This window comes from Buceros rhinoceros, unplaced genomic scaffold (genome assembly GCF_000710305.1).
Source record: "Buceros rhinoceros silvestris isolate BGI_N320 unplaced genomic scaffold, ASM71030v1 scaffold12651, whole genome shotgun sequence".
NCBI lineage: Eukaryota > Metazoa > Chordata > Aves > Bucerotiformes > Bucerotidae > Buceros > Buceros rhinoceros.
Window position 1 is genome coordinate 8,966 of NW_010396005.1, and position 14,034 is coordinate 22,999.

The following is a 14,034-nucleotide window of genomic DNA, read 5'->3' on the forward strand; positions in this document are numbered from 1 at the left end:
TACTGTGCTGAGGTTGGAAGCTTTCCTAGCTGGCTAGGGAATGTTAGATCCTGCCTTAGAAGGACTGCTGGTGATAGATGATGGGTTCCTAGCAGCGCTCGGGAGATTGAGCCAGGCTCGGTGAGAAGCGAGGAGCATGTGGCTCATCTGTAAAGTGGATGCTGTTGTGTGATCAGCTGAGAGTAATGCTGGCCAGATATACGTGACTATACTTCTGAAGCTGTGCTTGAAATCTGTTGATCTGCAGGGCTGTGGTCTGCAGGCTGCCCTTCTGGGAAAACAGTTGCCTGATCCACCCTTCCTCTCTCCACAGAGATACTGCCACCACCATGGAGGGCATTGTGACCATGTATCAGGACTTCATGAAGAAAGCAGGTGAGTGTTTTGGCTCTGCCCTCAGCTGCAGGGCAGGTGGCACTACATGCCATACTGCCGCAGGCATAGTGGGGTGGTCTGTCATCATTGAAGCAGTTTGGGTCTAGCTGCATCCTGCCTTTACCTTGACATAGATACAGCTTTTTTGAGGGGGGATGGGTTTGCTGGTTGTTATGAGGCTGTCTTGCCTCAGTGACTGTGCAGGCCCTTTGGAGGCACTTCTGCCCTCCTGGGCAGAAGATCTCCAGGCTGCCCTGCAGTGTGGCTTCAGTCTGTACCTTACTGAGTTTGGCTGGCTTCACCAGCTTCTGCTCCCAGACTGCTGCCTTACTTGTACTCCTGTCCTAGAACAGGATTGCCGTGTCCTTGCCTCCACTCTGGCAGTAGCATTGCTGGCAGCAGACTGGGTGAGGATGTTAACTGCTCTATACCATGGTGCTCTCTACAGACCCCCGCATTGCTGATTATCCACTGATGCAGTCTCCATTCCTTGTGATGGGCATCCTTCTGGCATATGTCTACTTTGTGCTATCCCTGGGTCCCCGGTTAATGGCCAACAGGAAGCCTTTAAACCTGAAGACGTTCATGGTGCTATACAACTTCTTTCTGGTGGGACTCTCACTTTACATAGTCTATGAGGTGAGTTGTCAGCAGTAGGCTTTGGCAGGCATATCTAAAGCAGCACATGCAGGCTGTGGGGGGGATGGGGACCCCTTTTGCAGGCTGTTCCCTGCCCTTCTGCACAGGGCTTGGTAAGTGCAGTGGGTGATGTGTTTGGTCTCACCTTTATGATGGTCTTATTGCAGTTCCTGATGGCAGGGTGGCTTACTGGGTACACCTGGCGATGTGACCCTGTGGACTTCTCGCAGGACCCCAAGGCCCTCAGGGTGAGTTCTCATCCCTGTCCTGATAAGTGGCGATGGCCTTTAGTGCTTCTGTTTGAACAGCAAGTCACGGCTACCCATTTCTCCTGAGGCAGAGGACTTAGAGTCCCTGGCTCTTGGTTTCACCTTGGGGTTACTGTATGGAGATCCTTGGTCACTGGGCATGTTAAGGCTTAGGTGGGTCTCTAATGTTAACCTATTCTGTTACAGATGGTCAGTGTTGCTTGGCTCTTTGTCTTCTCCAAGTTCATTGAACTGACAGACACGGTGAGTGAGTCACTGAGGAGGCCTTGTCACTGCTTGCTGGGCAGGGAGTTGGGACCCAGTGTACTTGGTGCAGGTGCTTTCTTCAGTCCTTTTGGTCTGTCCTGATAGTGCTTTTGTCTGGCATCACTGCTGAGGAGGCCACTTTGGGCTATTGCAGATGCTATTCCTGGCAAGTTATAGCTCTGGAAGCTGTGGGGGGACCTAATGTGTGGTGACAGAGCTTGGAAGTGAGGGGGGGAAGTATCATTGAGATCAGACACTGAATTAGTGGCCCAGCCTGCTCTAGCTGCTCCCAGAGCTGCATGTCCTTGATGCCATTGGGCTCTCATTGCAGGTGATCTTTGTCCTGCGGAAGAAGAATGAACAGGTCACATTTCTGCACCTCTTCCACCACTCTGTTCTGCCCTGGAGCTGGTGGTGGGGAGCAAAGTTTGGTCCAGGTAAGATGAAAACGATCTGGTTTAGGGAAAAGGTGGGGTTAGCTCCAGCACCCTGAGAACGGCTTTTCTTAGCCCTGCTGGGCTTCTAGGATCTCTGTGTAGCACTGATTGCAGTGGAGCATTGACTTGGGCTAATGAAAATCTGCCTCAACAGGGGGAATGGGCTCATTCCATGCCATGATCAATTCCATGGTTCATGTTGTCATGTACTTCTACTATGGGCTCTCAGCAGCGGGACCTGCTTTTCAGAAGTACCTGTGGTGGAAGAAGCACATCACAGCCATCCAGCTGGTGAGTCTGTGCTATGGAGCAGAGCATGTGCCCTCAGCCTCTGATGGGGCAGGCCAGCCCTTTACTTATGAAAGGTGTAGCCAGCAGCTGTAGTTGTCTCTTCTGCAGCCTCTCACTCTGGTTTCTAGCAGCAATAGCCCACTGTGGGCCTCTGATAGCCCTACCAGCCCAGTTAGGGTGTGGGTGCTGCTCAGCCTGCTGTGCCTGGGCTGCAGCCTGCAGGGTGAGATATATGCTGCCTTGGGACTTTTGTGCCTACCTCTTCCAGCTGCTGCTAGCTCTGCCTTACCATAAGGACCTCTGTTTCAGAGTGGGAAAGAAGCCTATTGGTTTAGCTTATAAAGAAGGTCTCTAGTGAAATCCCTTACCCTGTCCTCATTAATAACTTGTCCCTACTCTGCTTTGCTCCCAGGCACAGTTTGTAATTGTCTCCATCCACATCTCCCAGTATTACTTCATGCCCAGCTGCCAGTACCAGTTCCCCATCTTTGTCCACCTCATCTGGATTTATGGGACCATCTTCTTCATCCTCTTCTCCAACTTTTGGTACCAGTCCTACACCAAAGGCAGACGGTTGCCCAGGGTGGCTCAGCAAGCAGCCCAGCACAACGGTAGCAGCATCCATGAGAATGGCACCATCACCAATGGCAAGGTCAAAGCCAACTAGAGGGCAAGACCCTCCCAGAGCCAATGAGAGCCCCGGGGCAGAGGCAGCTGGGACCTGTTCTCCTGCTCTTGGGTGCCACTAGTCAAGTGCCTACAGACTGTTGTACCCCTGTGCCCAGCCCTGCTGTCTTCTGCATGCTCAGCCCCTCTGCTCTGAGCAGCCATGGGCAACTTCTTCCCCTCCTGGGAGAGCTCGTGCTGTTTCTCAGTGTTGCTGAGCAGAGAGGCAGCTGCCTGCATCACAGCTATGGGGCTGCAGTCCCATTCCAGTAATTCCAAAGGAAATTTCCCCAAGTGCCTACATCTGGCCCTTCTGCCTGGGGGCCATTTCCTTCTGAGTAGGACCAAAAGAAGAGACCGGTCCCTGTCCTGGTGTCCTTGCCTCTTCCCTGTCTCATCAGAGCCTGTGTGGATGAGCAGACTTGTCCCTGGCTGCTTGTCACTACCAGCTCAAGCCTGAGTGCTCCTGCTCTACCATGCCTTGTGCCACTTTGTGCCATGCCACAGTGTTGCATATCCCTTCTGGTCCCTGTGTGCCCAGGCGGGTGGTCCTGCCCTGGTGTGTCTGTGCTCAGGCATGGCTGTGGAGAACGTAGGGGCAGTGCATGTGGGACTTGAGGGCCCCTGCCTGCCCAGTACAGTACAGTTGCCCTGTGCCTAGTACATAGCAGGGGTTGCGACAGCCCAAAATGCCTCCCCCATATAAGCCCAGGGCACCTTGCCTTCCTGTGCCTAGGCTGGGTGCTCAGTGTGAGCTCAGGTAAGCCACACTTACCTGATCCTGTATGGTAGCTTGCTCAAAGTGGGGAAGGCCAAGTTCAGTCTTGTCTTGGCCCACTTCCATTTCTGCAAACTCAAGACTTGAGCAATAATTGCCCATAGAATCAGCTTGTGGGTTTTCCTGCTTGGGACCAGCTCTGCTCTAGCCCAGTGTGAGCACAGCTGAGGATGGTTGTAGCATGCCCTGCTGTGGGGTAACAGCAAGCACCTCTTGCCTCTGTGGGTCTGGCTGAAGGTGTGCAGCAGGGCAGTGCAGCAGCTCTCTTGTGCCTGGTGCCCATCACCTGCTCTGGCTGTAACCAAAACCATGCTGGTGGCCTTGAGGAGGAGGTGCAGGAGCCAGGCCCTGGCAGATAAGGCTGCTCTTCTATCACAAATAAACAGACAGAAGGAGAAATGGCTCTGCCCTCTTGTTTTCTTGTCTTGCTGTGCTCAGAAGCTGTTCTTAGTCCTGCCGGGGTGGTTGGAGGCAGGGCTGGAAGAAGCAGCTAGCATAGCAGGTTTGTGTGTTGGGGGGAGAGGGTGATAGCAGTGTGCTGATGAAGCAGATGGCAGATTGTTTCCAAGTGCTTTGGTAGAGCAGTGCTCAGGGCAGGAAATGTGTCAAGGCTCCTGTTGTGAAAGTGACTCCACCCTGGGAAAGAATGGCTGGGGTGGAGTGTGGGTGTGGGCTGGGAGCAGGGCCAGCAGCCCAGGAGAAGCTGCTTCTTTTCAGAAATCGGGGGGGAGGTGAGGCAGAGCAGGGAGTGGAGACCCTGGAAACCTAGGTGATGGGGGAACGGCAGTCTGTGGCTTTCTGCATCTGCTGAAGCTGGTGCAAACTGTGAATGCCCCTGCAGCATAGAGCTGAGCAGAACACAGCTGATGGGAAGAGGGAGCTTTATGTTGCTGCTTCTTGCTCTGGCCTGGCTCTTCTCTGGTCTCACCACCTGAGACAGCCTGGCCTTCCCTTCAGTGTGGCTGGAGGGCAATGCTGCCTTTCCCAACATCTTATGACTGAGGCCCTCCTGAGCAAAGAGAGGGGCCTAGGTGATGACTCAAGCCTCAGAAGGGAGGTGGTGAGGGGGGGGGTAGCTTGTGGCTGGGAAGGATGTGTTAGACCACCAGGTCTCCAGAAGCTGTGGTGTGGGAGGCCTTTAGTAGATGGTCAGCTAAAGCCCTAGAACAGGGCTTGGTGTGAGGGAAAGCCCTGCTGAGCTGCTGTACACCTCAGGTCCATGCTCTACAACACAGGAAACCCTCTTCAAGTGACCTGAACTGGTATGACCAATATGTCTAACTGCATGTGGGCATCACCCCCTGTTAGATGGCTTAGTGCCCTTGTATGTAGCCTTAAATGGGGTTGTGGCTGCTGCTCTGTGTTGTGTTCTCACAGTTATGGGTGCTGCTCTGGGGGTGAGAAGGGCTTGTTCTGATGTCCAGTTCTGAAGTGGTGTGTAATATCCTGTTCCTGAAGTCACCACTTCAGGAGCTGTAGGTGACTGTCCAACTATGATGGAGATTTTCCTATCCAGCCTCCTCCTCCTTTCCCTGGAGCTGGCTCTTGGTAAAAACAGGACTCCTTGTTTTTGCCCAAAATAGCAACAACACTTTAAACTACTTATGCTTGGCATTTTAAAATGGGCTGCTCTCTACGTGTGCTCTGCTCTCCCTTCCTCCAATTGTTCCTGTTAGCTGGGATGTGGCACTCAGTAATTTATACACTGTCATGGTCTGATCTGAATTCAGACCTTATATGGCAGTGGTTCCTGGGCCTGCTGCATCAGCACCCAGCTCTTTCCTCTGCTCTCCCTTGCTCCAGGGCAGTAGGAGGCCAAAGAAAGACAGTGCAATACCATTCACCTTCTAGTAAGGCACAGAGGACTTTCAGGGGGTGTGTAATGCACAGCTTCTGGGGAGTGGGTAACATGCTAAGGAGATAGATAAGGCAGCTCTGATATTAAATGGGAGTGAAGAAAATAAACCAGCTTTCAGGCATACAAAGCCTTCCTGCTAGGGTCAGGAACCACTGGAAGCCTTAATCTGCTCTGGGGCCATAAAGCAAGTCTGTGGTAACTTGCACCATCAAACTGCAGGGGTTTGGGGCTTGCGTGTGGATTCCTGTCCCCTTCCTCATTAGATGCAACTGCTGCCCTAGGATTTGCTTCTGAAGAAAAAAGACCTCCCCTGCTCTTCCTCAAGTGCCCAAATGGGGCTGGCACCAACAGCCCCATGGGGAAGGTACTGGGCACTGCTGCAAGCTGTTTTTTGAGACTGTGCCACTGTATCAGCAATGGGGGAGGGAGGGGGGAGGGGGTGTGCACCCTGCCTGGCCTTGGCACAGCATAAGTTGGTGGTGACTGTCCACCTTTGAAGACTGCAGCTGGCTTAAAGCTCAGGAGGCAGAGCAGGAGCCTGGTGTGGTACTGTGCTGAGAGGAAGGTGAAAACAGTTAATAATCCACCCTCGGCTGAGGGGAGGCACAGGCTTTGAGTAGCTGTGTGCAGGCCAAGGTGCTAATCAGCAGTGCAATGTTTGTGGCAGTGCTGGTGCAGCTGAAGGACAGGCTCAATGGGTCTGTACAGCTCCACAACCTCAGACACCATGGCTCCAACGTGCAGAGCAGCATGGCTGCTGTGGTTGAGCTGACGCTTGCTCAAGTAAAGGCTCAGATATGCTCCCTACAACTTGCACTACCATAACAGAGCCTGAAAAACATGCATTTTCCCAGGTGCTGGGGCATCAAGCTCTACCAGCTGGCAGCTGCAGCCTGTTCCTCTGTGCAGCCTCAGCTTGGCACCAAGACTTCCTCTCAGGAGGGGAGTTCGCAGAAGAACATATGACTAAGGGTAGTAAACCAGGTTGATTATGTTGTGGAAGTCTCACATAACATCCAGGCTGGCTGTGGCAATGTAAACTGAGCTTTTGTTTTGGTTCAGGCTTCATCCTTTCTGGCCTTTGGGGTGATTACAACTGTTGCTGTATGTTTCCTGCCCTGCTGGTTTTTCCAATAGTATTTGGCTCCAAAATTCAGTACTAAACTCACCCCAGAAGTAGCTACTCTACCATGACACCACACGAGCAAGCACCATCAGCTGCAGCAGGTGACACTACAGCTCACACTACCAAGAGAAGTCCCCAGGCTGCTCTGGCACAAGTGATCACTGCCAGTAGTTGCCTGCAGAGGCAAAGTAAGGCCCCCCTGGCCAAGAGACAGGGCACAGGAGAAGCTGGGGACACAGACATACTGTGCCTTGCTCCCCTCCACTGCAGCAGACAGCAGCTGGCCAGAGGGCCCTCCCTTGGCAGAGGCCCATTCAGAGTTGGTTCACTGCTCCACAGAAGCTGAGGCAAGTCAGGAGTACTTCTTCCTAGCATCAGTGCAAGTCTTAAGCCCTGAGAAGCGGCAGTTTTTACACACTCTGATGAGGGGATGAAAGGTTAAGAAGTCATCCAGGCTACAGCTTCCCAGTATGGAGTCAGCATGAAGATGGGGCAGGTGACATCTGTCTGAGCTAGGACAGACAGTACAGCTATCACACAGCATCATCCTTCTCATTGGACTTTAAGGCTGTGCTAGGCTCAGGCTGCCTGCAAACTAGTCCTAAAAAAGAAGAGCTCCAACACTTGCCCACATCCCAAATCTGAGGGAGAAGGGGCTGGATTCTGTGAGCCAGGGCCTTTTATTCTATCAGGCTCCATTAAAAAAAGTGAAATTCAAGCACTTTATTAACATTTAAAATACAGTAACATGTAAACTGATTTCACCCCCTTCTCCCAACAGCACTGTGCACTCAGCGGATGCCCTGATGCATGATACTGCTTTTGGCACCATTTGTCTTGTCTTTTTCCTTCTTCTTTATGGGGTCCATCTCAAAACAGCGCCAGAGCCGGAGTGTTTCATCAGCAGCTGCTGAGGCCACTGTTACACCATCAGGGCTCATAGTCAGGTTCAAGACTCTGGCGGTGTGACCTGAAGAGGAGGTGTGCAGTTAGGGCTGGGCTGATCACCATGTGTCCTGGTCCCTCTGGTCCTACCACAATGGTCACTTTTACTGCCATATGCCCCATGAGCTTGCATAGCTGTCCCCATGCTATGCTGCAGCAGCAAGAATTCACCACCCTATATGTGCATTTGCAGCACCATCGCAATGATGTTTTCTTCAGCATGTCCCTGCACACCATTCTGCATCAGTGGGGCATCCCTTCCCCAGAGGGCCCAGCCTACCTCGCAGCTCAGTGACCTTGGCCATCGTTGGATACTTCCATATAACCAGCTGATTCTGTGCAAAACCATGGCCTGAAATGAACTCCTTATAGTTTGTTGACCACAGGATAGAACAGACCTGGGAAGAGGCAGTAATGCAGATAAGGCACACTGCTTGTGCTGATGTTCACCATCCAGAGGTGAGCAGGGTCTCCTTTCCCATGCCTCTGGGGACTGCCAGAGCCAGGAGCTCTGTGTAAGGGTGTTTATGTCTCACCTGGGAATGGGTATCAACAGCACTGAGGCAGGTGCCAGAACACACATTCCACATGCGGATATGTCTATCACTAGTCCCACCTCCAGTGGCTAGAACATTTGACTGCCACGGACACCATGCCAGAGCCTGAGAGAAAAGGGTTAATTCCAAGACATGCAAGAGGCAACAGGTGCACAGCCAGTGCTGCACATTTGCCTTGCACATGGGCACATGCCCTCAGCAGTCACACACTCACCTTGACAGCACCCTGGTGTTGAGTGAAAGTCTGTACAGGAGCAAAGTCTCCACTGTCTCCCTGGGTGCATGGCCAGATGTTCACCAGGTTGTCATTGCCACCACTGGCCAGGTAGCGGCCATTCAGAGACCACTTGAGTCCACACACCTCCTGTGTGTGGCCTGCAAGCGTGGCCACATGATGCTCAGCCACTCTGACATCATGGTGGTGGATGTGGCCAGTCCGTGACCCACTGTAGAAAGAAGACTTGTGGGGTCAGGCTGGTGCATATTTTCACCAAAATCTACTTTTGAGCTGTTGGAAGACTGTACCTGCCACTGGGTTTCAACCAATGTTACCAGCATCACTGGCTTGTAAGTGTGAGCAAAGCAGCCACAGAAACTCTTAATAACTTCAGAACAAAGGGCAAGAGAGAAGACAAGCCACCTCCCCACAGTCTAAGCAGAACAGGCTGAGTAAGCATCCCAAACCAGGACAGAAACTCCTTGCTACCATTCCTAACCCACAGCATTTGCAGATCTGCGATAAGGATCTGCAGCAGCTGGACAGTGCCCTTCACCCGCCCTCAACCACTGCTTTACCTTGAGAGGATGTAGCTGTTCCAGCTGAGGCACCCCACACGGGAAGAATGGCTGGTCATATTTCGGAGACGCTTTTCCTGCTGTACATCCCATACCTAGAGAGGCAGAGTAGAAAGTTCTCCAGAGAATGAGAAAACCCAGCCCTGTTGCTCTGCCCTAAGGACCTCACTGCAGAGGCTCTGGCATTCATCCTTGTCACTGTGGGAGCAGAGATAACTTGAACCTCATGCCTACAGAATACCACTCCAGGTGTCAGAAACCCCCCAAACCAAACTCTGCCTTGCATGCTGCAGTTGGCCACTGCCCATGCACATTTCCACCCCACACCAGTCAAGACAAGTCAGGGTACATTGCATCCCCCTTGTGCTAGCCCAGCCTTTGTCTCAAGGCCCCACATCTCCAGCAATCCTAGACAAGACCTCTAGTTTTACTCCCACACTCACCTGGACCTCAGCATTACTTGTGCCAACAGCAAGGTAGTTTCCTTCTTTAATCCATGACACAGAGGAAATGTAATCACCTGGATGCTCCATCTGCAGCAGCTGGATAATCTCCCCAGTGGTGTGATGCCACAGATAGACAGAGTTGTCCAGACCCACTGCCAGGAAGTTCTGAGAGCTCCAATCAATGAGATTGAGATCTACAATTTGGAAGAGCAAAGCGGGTCACACTGTGGTTAGTTGGAGACTCTTGCCCTTCGCCAGTGCCAGATCTTCCACCTGCGCAAGACGTGCGCACACACACATACATGTAAGGGGCAGTCATCTGGGTGTCACCATGCCCAGCTAGCGGGGTGTGGTGGTACAGTCCCCCTGCCACTCATAGCCCGAAGCGATTTCTCTCCCTCACACCCCCTGCTCCTGCTCCCTAGGCCACAAACCATTCCAGGGTCAGTCAGGCACAAATCACAAGGGGTGGCAAAACACAACACTAAGGCACCTGCCTGGTGTGTGCTGGGCCTGCTTTCCCAGCATTGCACTGCTCTCCCTGTCCTTGGGAGAGTCACCACTGTATAGTCTGGTACATGTGTACTCGGCCTTGACTCAAGTACAGATGTATCAGGTTATTGTGACCCAACAGGGGGGTGAAACCAAACATCAGAAGTCAACAATTTCTGGGTCTGCGCAACTGGCAGAGCATACCGGAATATTACAACATCAGAGGTGGGCCAGAGTGGGAAAATACCTGACACAAGTCAATCATCTCAGACCCCATAAATAGCAATCCCAAAGCAAGACCCCGTGAGCTCTCCTGGATGTCAGTGGGCTGTGTCCAGCATCTCCCCTGGGTCAGGATGCCTCTCAGGTACAGACTATGCAAAAAGTCCAGGACAAAGTCAGGCTTCTCAAGACTCAGTAATGGTCCATTGAGATTGCTGGAGCATTGTGAGTATTTGCTCTCAATTCAGGAAGGAAGTTTTAATTACGGGGGGGCCTCTCTTCATTCACCTCACTAACACAAGCATGGATGGGTATATGTTTGTCTGTGCCTGTGTTTTGTGATGGTGTCTATGCACATGTGTATATACACACATATAAAGGATCTCCTGCAGTAAGTTAGTGTGAATCTTATCATTGAATCTGTAACTAAGTCACTATTCGATTGTAACATACTTGACCAGGTCACCCTGTTACTTTTAAACTGGTTAGTGATTAAGCACCGCTACAAAATCTACCCCCCACTTAATAAATCTTAGACTGCTGCTTCATCACAACCATGTTGATATCTTCTCCTGCAACAAACTGGAGTCATCAGCAGGATGACAAGCAAAATCACCAAATACTTAAAACAACATGGTATGCCACCAAATCCACCTTCCCAGAGGACTGGGCTTATATTACTTGGCACAACTGGGAAGAGGTAGAAAAACAATTATCTGATGTGAGGGGCTCAACTAGAGTGGGAAAGGACAAGTTTGTTTTGTAAAATGTGCTTAGAAGCTGCCTGCCAAGAAAGGAAAAAACTTTCCCACAAGATACAAGATTTATGGGATGAGATAGTGCTGTAAATCTACTGAGCTGCTGTTATCTGTTAAAATAGAACAGCTGCAAAAGCAACTCAAAGAATCCCAATTAAAGCAACAAAAACTGGGAGAACACATTGAAATTATGTTCACGCAATCTCCAAAAACCCGACATAGTCCAGATTCAAAACCTAATTGTGTCTCCTGAAGACTGGGACAGTAGTATTTGGGGTGATACCAGCAACTCACAAAAATAACTCAAGCCTCCCCCATCTCTCAATCAGACCAATTAAGACAGAAGAAACTAGGACCACGGGGCAGTGTGGGAAATTGCACCAGCAAAACAGCCCTGTTTGATCCTCTTCAGAGAGCTAATTTACAGCACCAATATAGCAGAAATCCTGACGAAACTGAAACTGAGTATCTATGGAGATTATCTCTAATGGGGGGGGGACAGAATTATGCTGAATGGCAAAGCCAACAGCTATTGGGGAACTGGTGTCTTTTTAATTGCTGGCCCAAATCCCCCAAATGAATCCCACTCATTAACAAGCAGAGTGGCATACTGGGCTGGTGGCATTCATGTTTTAGAAGAGGACAACCCATATGAATACCTATTAAATCTCTGAATGACCACTCTGCAGCTCTTACAAAAGCTGCTTGTCTTCAAGCCATGAATCAACACTATCCCACTGATGTTCCTCTCTTGGCACCTGTAGATCCTGATATGCTTAAACCACTCATAAAAGGAGCCCCTGATGCACTAAAGTCACATCTTGTTGCAAAACAAGACAAAATTCAAAGGAATGTTAGCCATAATGAATTAGCAAACCTGACACAGGCTTTAAGATGAGGAACAAATACAGTTACAACAAAGGGAAATCCCCACCTGGGCAATGTTAATGCCTGCTGTTATAAATCATGCATAGGAAATGGGATGAGATTTCAAAGGAAGTGAAAAATACAGGATATTGTTAGACGAATCAGACAACCACAACAGGATTATTCTAAAAGCCTCCAAAACATCCAAGAACCAAAAATTAAACAGACCTGTCAGTTTAAGGGACAGGAGTGGAGGAATGAGCTGTGGAAATAATCTTTGGCCGCCATTATTAGAGAAGGAGGAACCCTACCCACTGAAATTTGGAAACGGATTTGGGACAAGGCCTCAAATTTGAAAAGGACTTTCAATCATGGTGGTATCTAATTAATTTCACATATCACACAGAAAACAATAAAGCTGTTGCTCTTGTTCTTACCATACACAATGCTTCGTTGTACAACAGGTACCCAAGTACTGCGTTAGGGCTGAGTCACAAGGGAACCATACTCTATCCCATAGAACAGAGTGTGGGCCCACCAAAAGGAAGGAAAGTGGCAAACAATTGATCTAAATGCACGTGTTGTGCAAGATCAAGATTTCATTTGTGAAAGTAATACTACTGAAGCTCAGGATATCTGTTTAGACACAGAACAAAATATTTGCCACTTTGAAATCCACCTGAATGAAATCCCTGAAACCATATATTGTATATTGGAATGTATATTGGAAAAGGATGTGCCTGCATGCGAACATTGTGCAAATCCCTATTGATGGATGATTTGGTTTAAAATATAACCAATCAACACAATCTATGTGTATGTAACTTCTCTACAATTGCTGGTTGTGACTAATTTCTCTGCACCAATAACTGCTTATGATGATCTGTCTCTTGATTACATGTTATACTGTGAGTTACAACCCACACCAATCGGAATGAATTTACCCATAACCAAACAATTACTCCACCACCCTGATTTAATCAATCTTCTACTACACACATGAGAAACCGGGCAGAAGATCCTTATCACAGTTCACCATGACACTGAAGAAATACATCAAGCATTAAAAAGAGTCAGAAAAGATGGAGAACACAGGTAGTGGGAAGTCCTTGTTTGGATAGTCTCCTACAGCTACTGGAACACTGAACCTGATGCTACGCCCCACTGTGGTGGCTGTTACTATACTATTCTCTGTCAAACATTATTCTATGCATTAGAATTTCAAGAATGGGTAAACAAGTTAGATTACTCAAATTTCCCCATGTATATATCCCCTGACATGCTTAATATCACTAACCAAGCATCTGGAGGCTAACCAAACAAAGCTTCCTTCAATTTATAATTGGATTACAGCATTCTCTGTTCATAGGCAGAGAGGTAAAAGGCAACCACATGGCCACTCTACAGACCAGATAGAGTGACTTCAGTCACAGGGCAGATTGCAGTGGTATGGTCCCCCTCCCACTCAAAGGCCACTTGAAACCTGAAGCGATTTCTCTCCCTCACACCCTCTGCTTCTGCCCCCCGGGCCGCAAACCAGTCCAGGGTCAGTCAGGCACAGATCATGAAGGACAGCAATACAGAACACTAAGGTGCCTCTAAGGTGAACCTTGTCATCATCAAATCTGTAACTATCACTATTTGATTGTAACATATTTGACCAGGTCACCCTGTTACTTTTAAACTGGTTAGTGATTAAGCACCACTACAAAAATCTACCCCTCACTTAATTAATCTTAGATTGCTGCTTAACCACAACTGCACTGATATTTTCTCCTGTGACATGGGGTCAGGTAGCCCTCATCCAAATCACCTACAGGGCACTCTGGCCCATTGTTCCTATAAGGCTACACATGCCAGAAGCGATCTGTGCCAGCCTGGGTGCACCAGATGCTGAAACAGCCCACTTGCAGTGTCCTAGGAACTGCACTCCAGTGCAGAGTGATAACAACCAGCACTCAACACCACAGCCTACTTACAATAGTCATTGCGGATCTCTGGTGCATCCAGGATCCGGTCTGGCATTGAGGGAATGTATCTGCCATTCTTCCTGGTGGATCCAGGTGTCGCTTTCTGACTGTAGAGCACTTTCAGATTATTCTGATAGCCTGTGTGCAGAGGAACAGATTTGTTAGCCAGAGTTACTGTTTCCTCCCAGCTGAGCACTGCTCACCCAATGGAAATGCCTTCCAGTGAAAATGAAGTCCTGAGCAGAGAGATACACCTAGAAGAACACTGTGCCAAAATCACTGGCAGTATGAACTGCT

General features: G+C 49.7%; 2 protein-coding genes across 3 annotated transcripts in view; one reads left to right on the forward strand and one right to left on the reverse strand.

The window, feature by feature from the left end:
- Positions 1-314: 314 nt before the first annotated feature.
- Positions 315-4,102, forward strand: ELOVL1 (ELOVL fatty acid elongase 1). Of its 2 annotated transcripts, XM_010145746.1 has the most exons (7): positions 315-375; positions 824-1,014; positions 1,182-1,262; positions 1,470-1,526; positions 1,861-1,966; positions 2,121-2,257; positions 2,670-4,102. In XM_010145746.1, exons 1-7 carry the CDS (start codon positions 330-332, stop codon positions 2,922-2,924), a joined length of 873 nt encoding a protein of 290 aa, XP_010144048.1. In that variant the 5' UTR covers positions 315-329; the 3' UTR covers positions 2,925-4,102. The 2 variants fall into 2 exon arrangements, with proteins under 2 accessions (XP_010144048.1, XP_010144049.1); XM_010145747.1 differs by lacking the exon at positions 1,182-1,262 and having other exon boundaries at positions 330-375; positions 2,670-3,612.
- A 3,281-nt stretch (positions 4,103-7,383) lies between these two features.
- CDC20 (cell division cycle 20) overlaps positions 7,384-14,034 on the reverse strand; it is an 8,069-nt gene continuing 1,418 nt past the window's right edge. The window contains exons 3-9 of the mRNA XM_010145748.1: positions 13,747-13,875; positions 9,426-9,622; positions 8,983-9,077; positions 8,402-8,633; positions 8,167-8,292; positions 7,911-8,028; positions 7,384-7,655 (exon numbers count right to left, since the gene is read on the reverse strand). Of these exons, the coding sequence (XP_010144050.1) occupies positions 7,477-7,655; positions 7,911-8,028; positions 8,167-8,292; positions 8,402-8,633; positions 8,983-9,077; positions 9,426-9,622; positions 13,747-13,875 (1,076 nt within the window). The 3' untranslated portion in view covers positions 7,384-7,476. The remainder of the gene's footprint in view (positions 7,656-7,910; positions 8,029-8,166; positions 8,293-8,401; positions 8,634-8,982; positions 9,078-9,425; positions 9,623-13,746; positions 13,876-14,034) is intronic.

Bases quoted from the DNA above. Each gene is read 5' to 3' on its own strand.
- ELOVL1 (XM_010145746.1), top strand. From the start codon at position 330: ATGGAGGGCATTGTGACCATGTATCAGGACTTCATGAAGAAAGCAG. The intron at 1,967-2,120 runs GTAAGATGAAAA...CTGCCTCAACAG, and splicing joins GGGAGCAAAGTTTGGTCCAG to GGGGAATGGGCTCATTCCAT. The intron at 2,258-2,669 runs GTGAGTCTGTGC...CTTTGCTCCCAG, and splicing joins ACATCACAGCCATCCAGCTG to GCACAGTTTGTAATTGTCTC.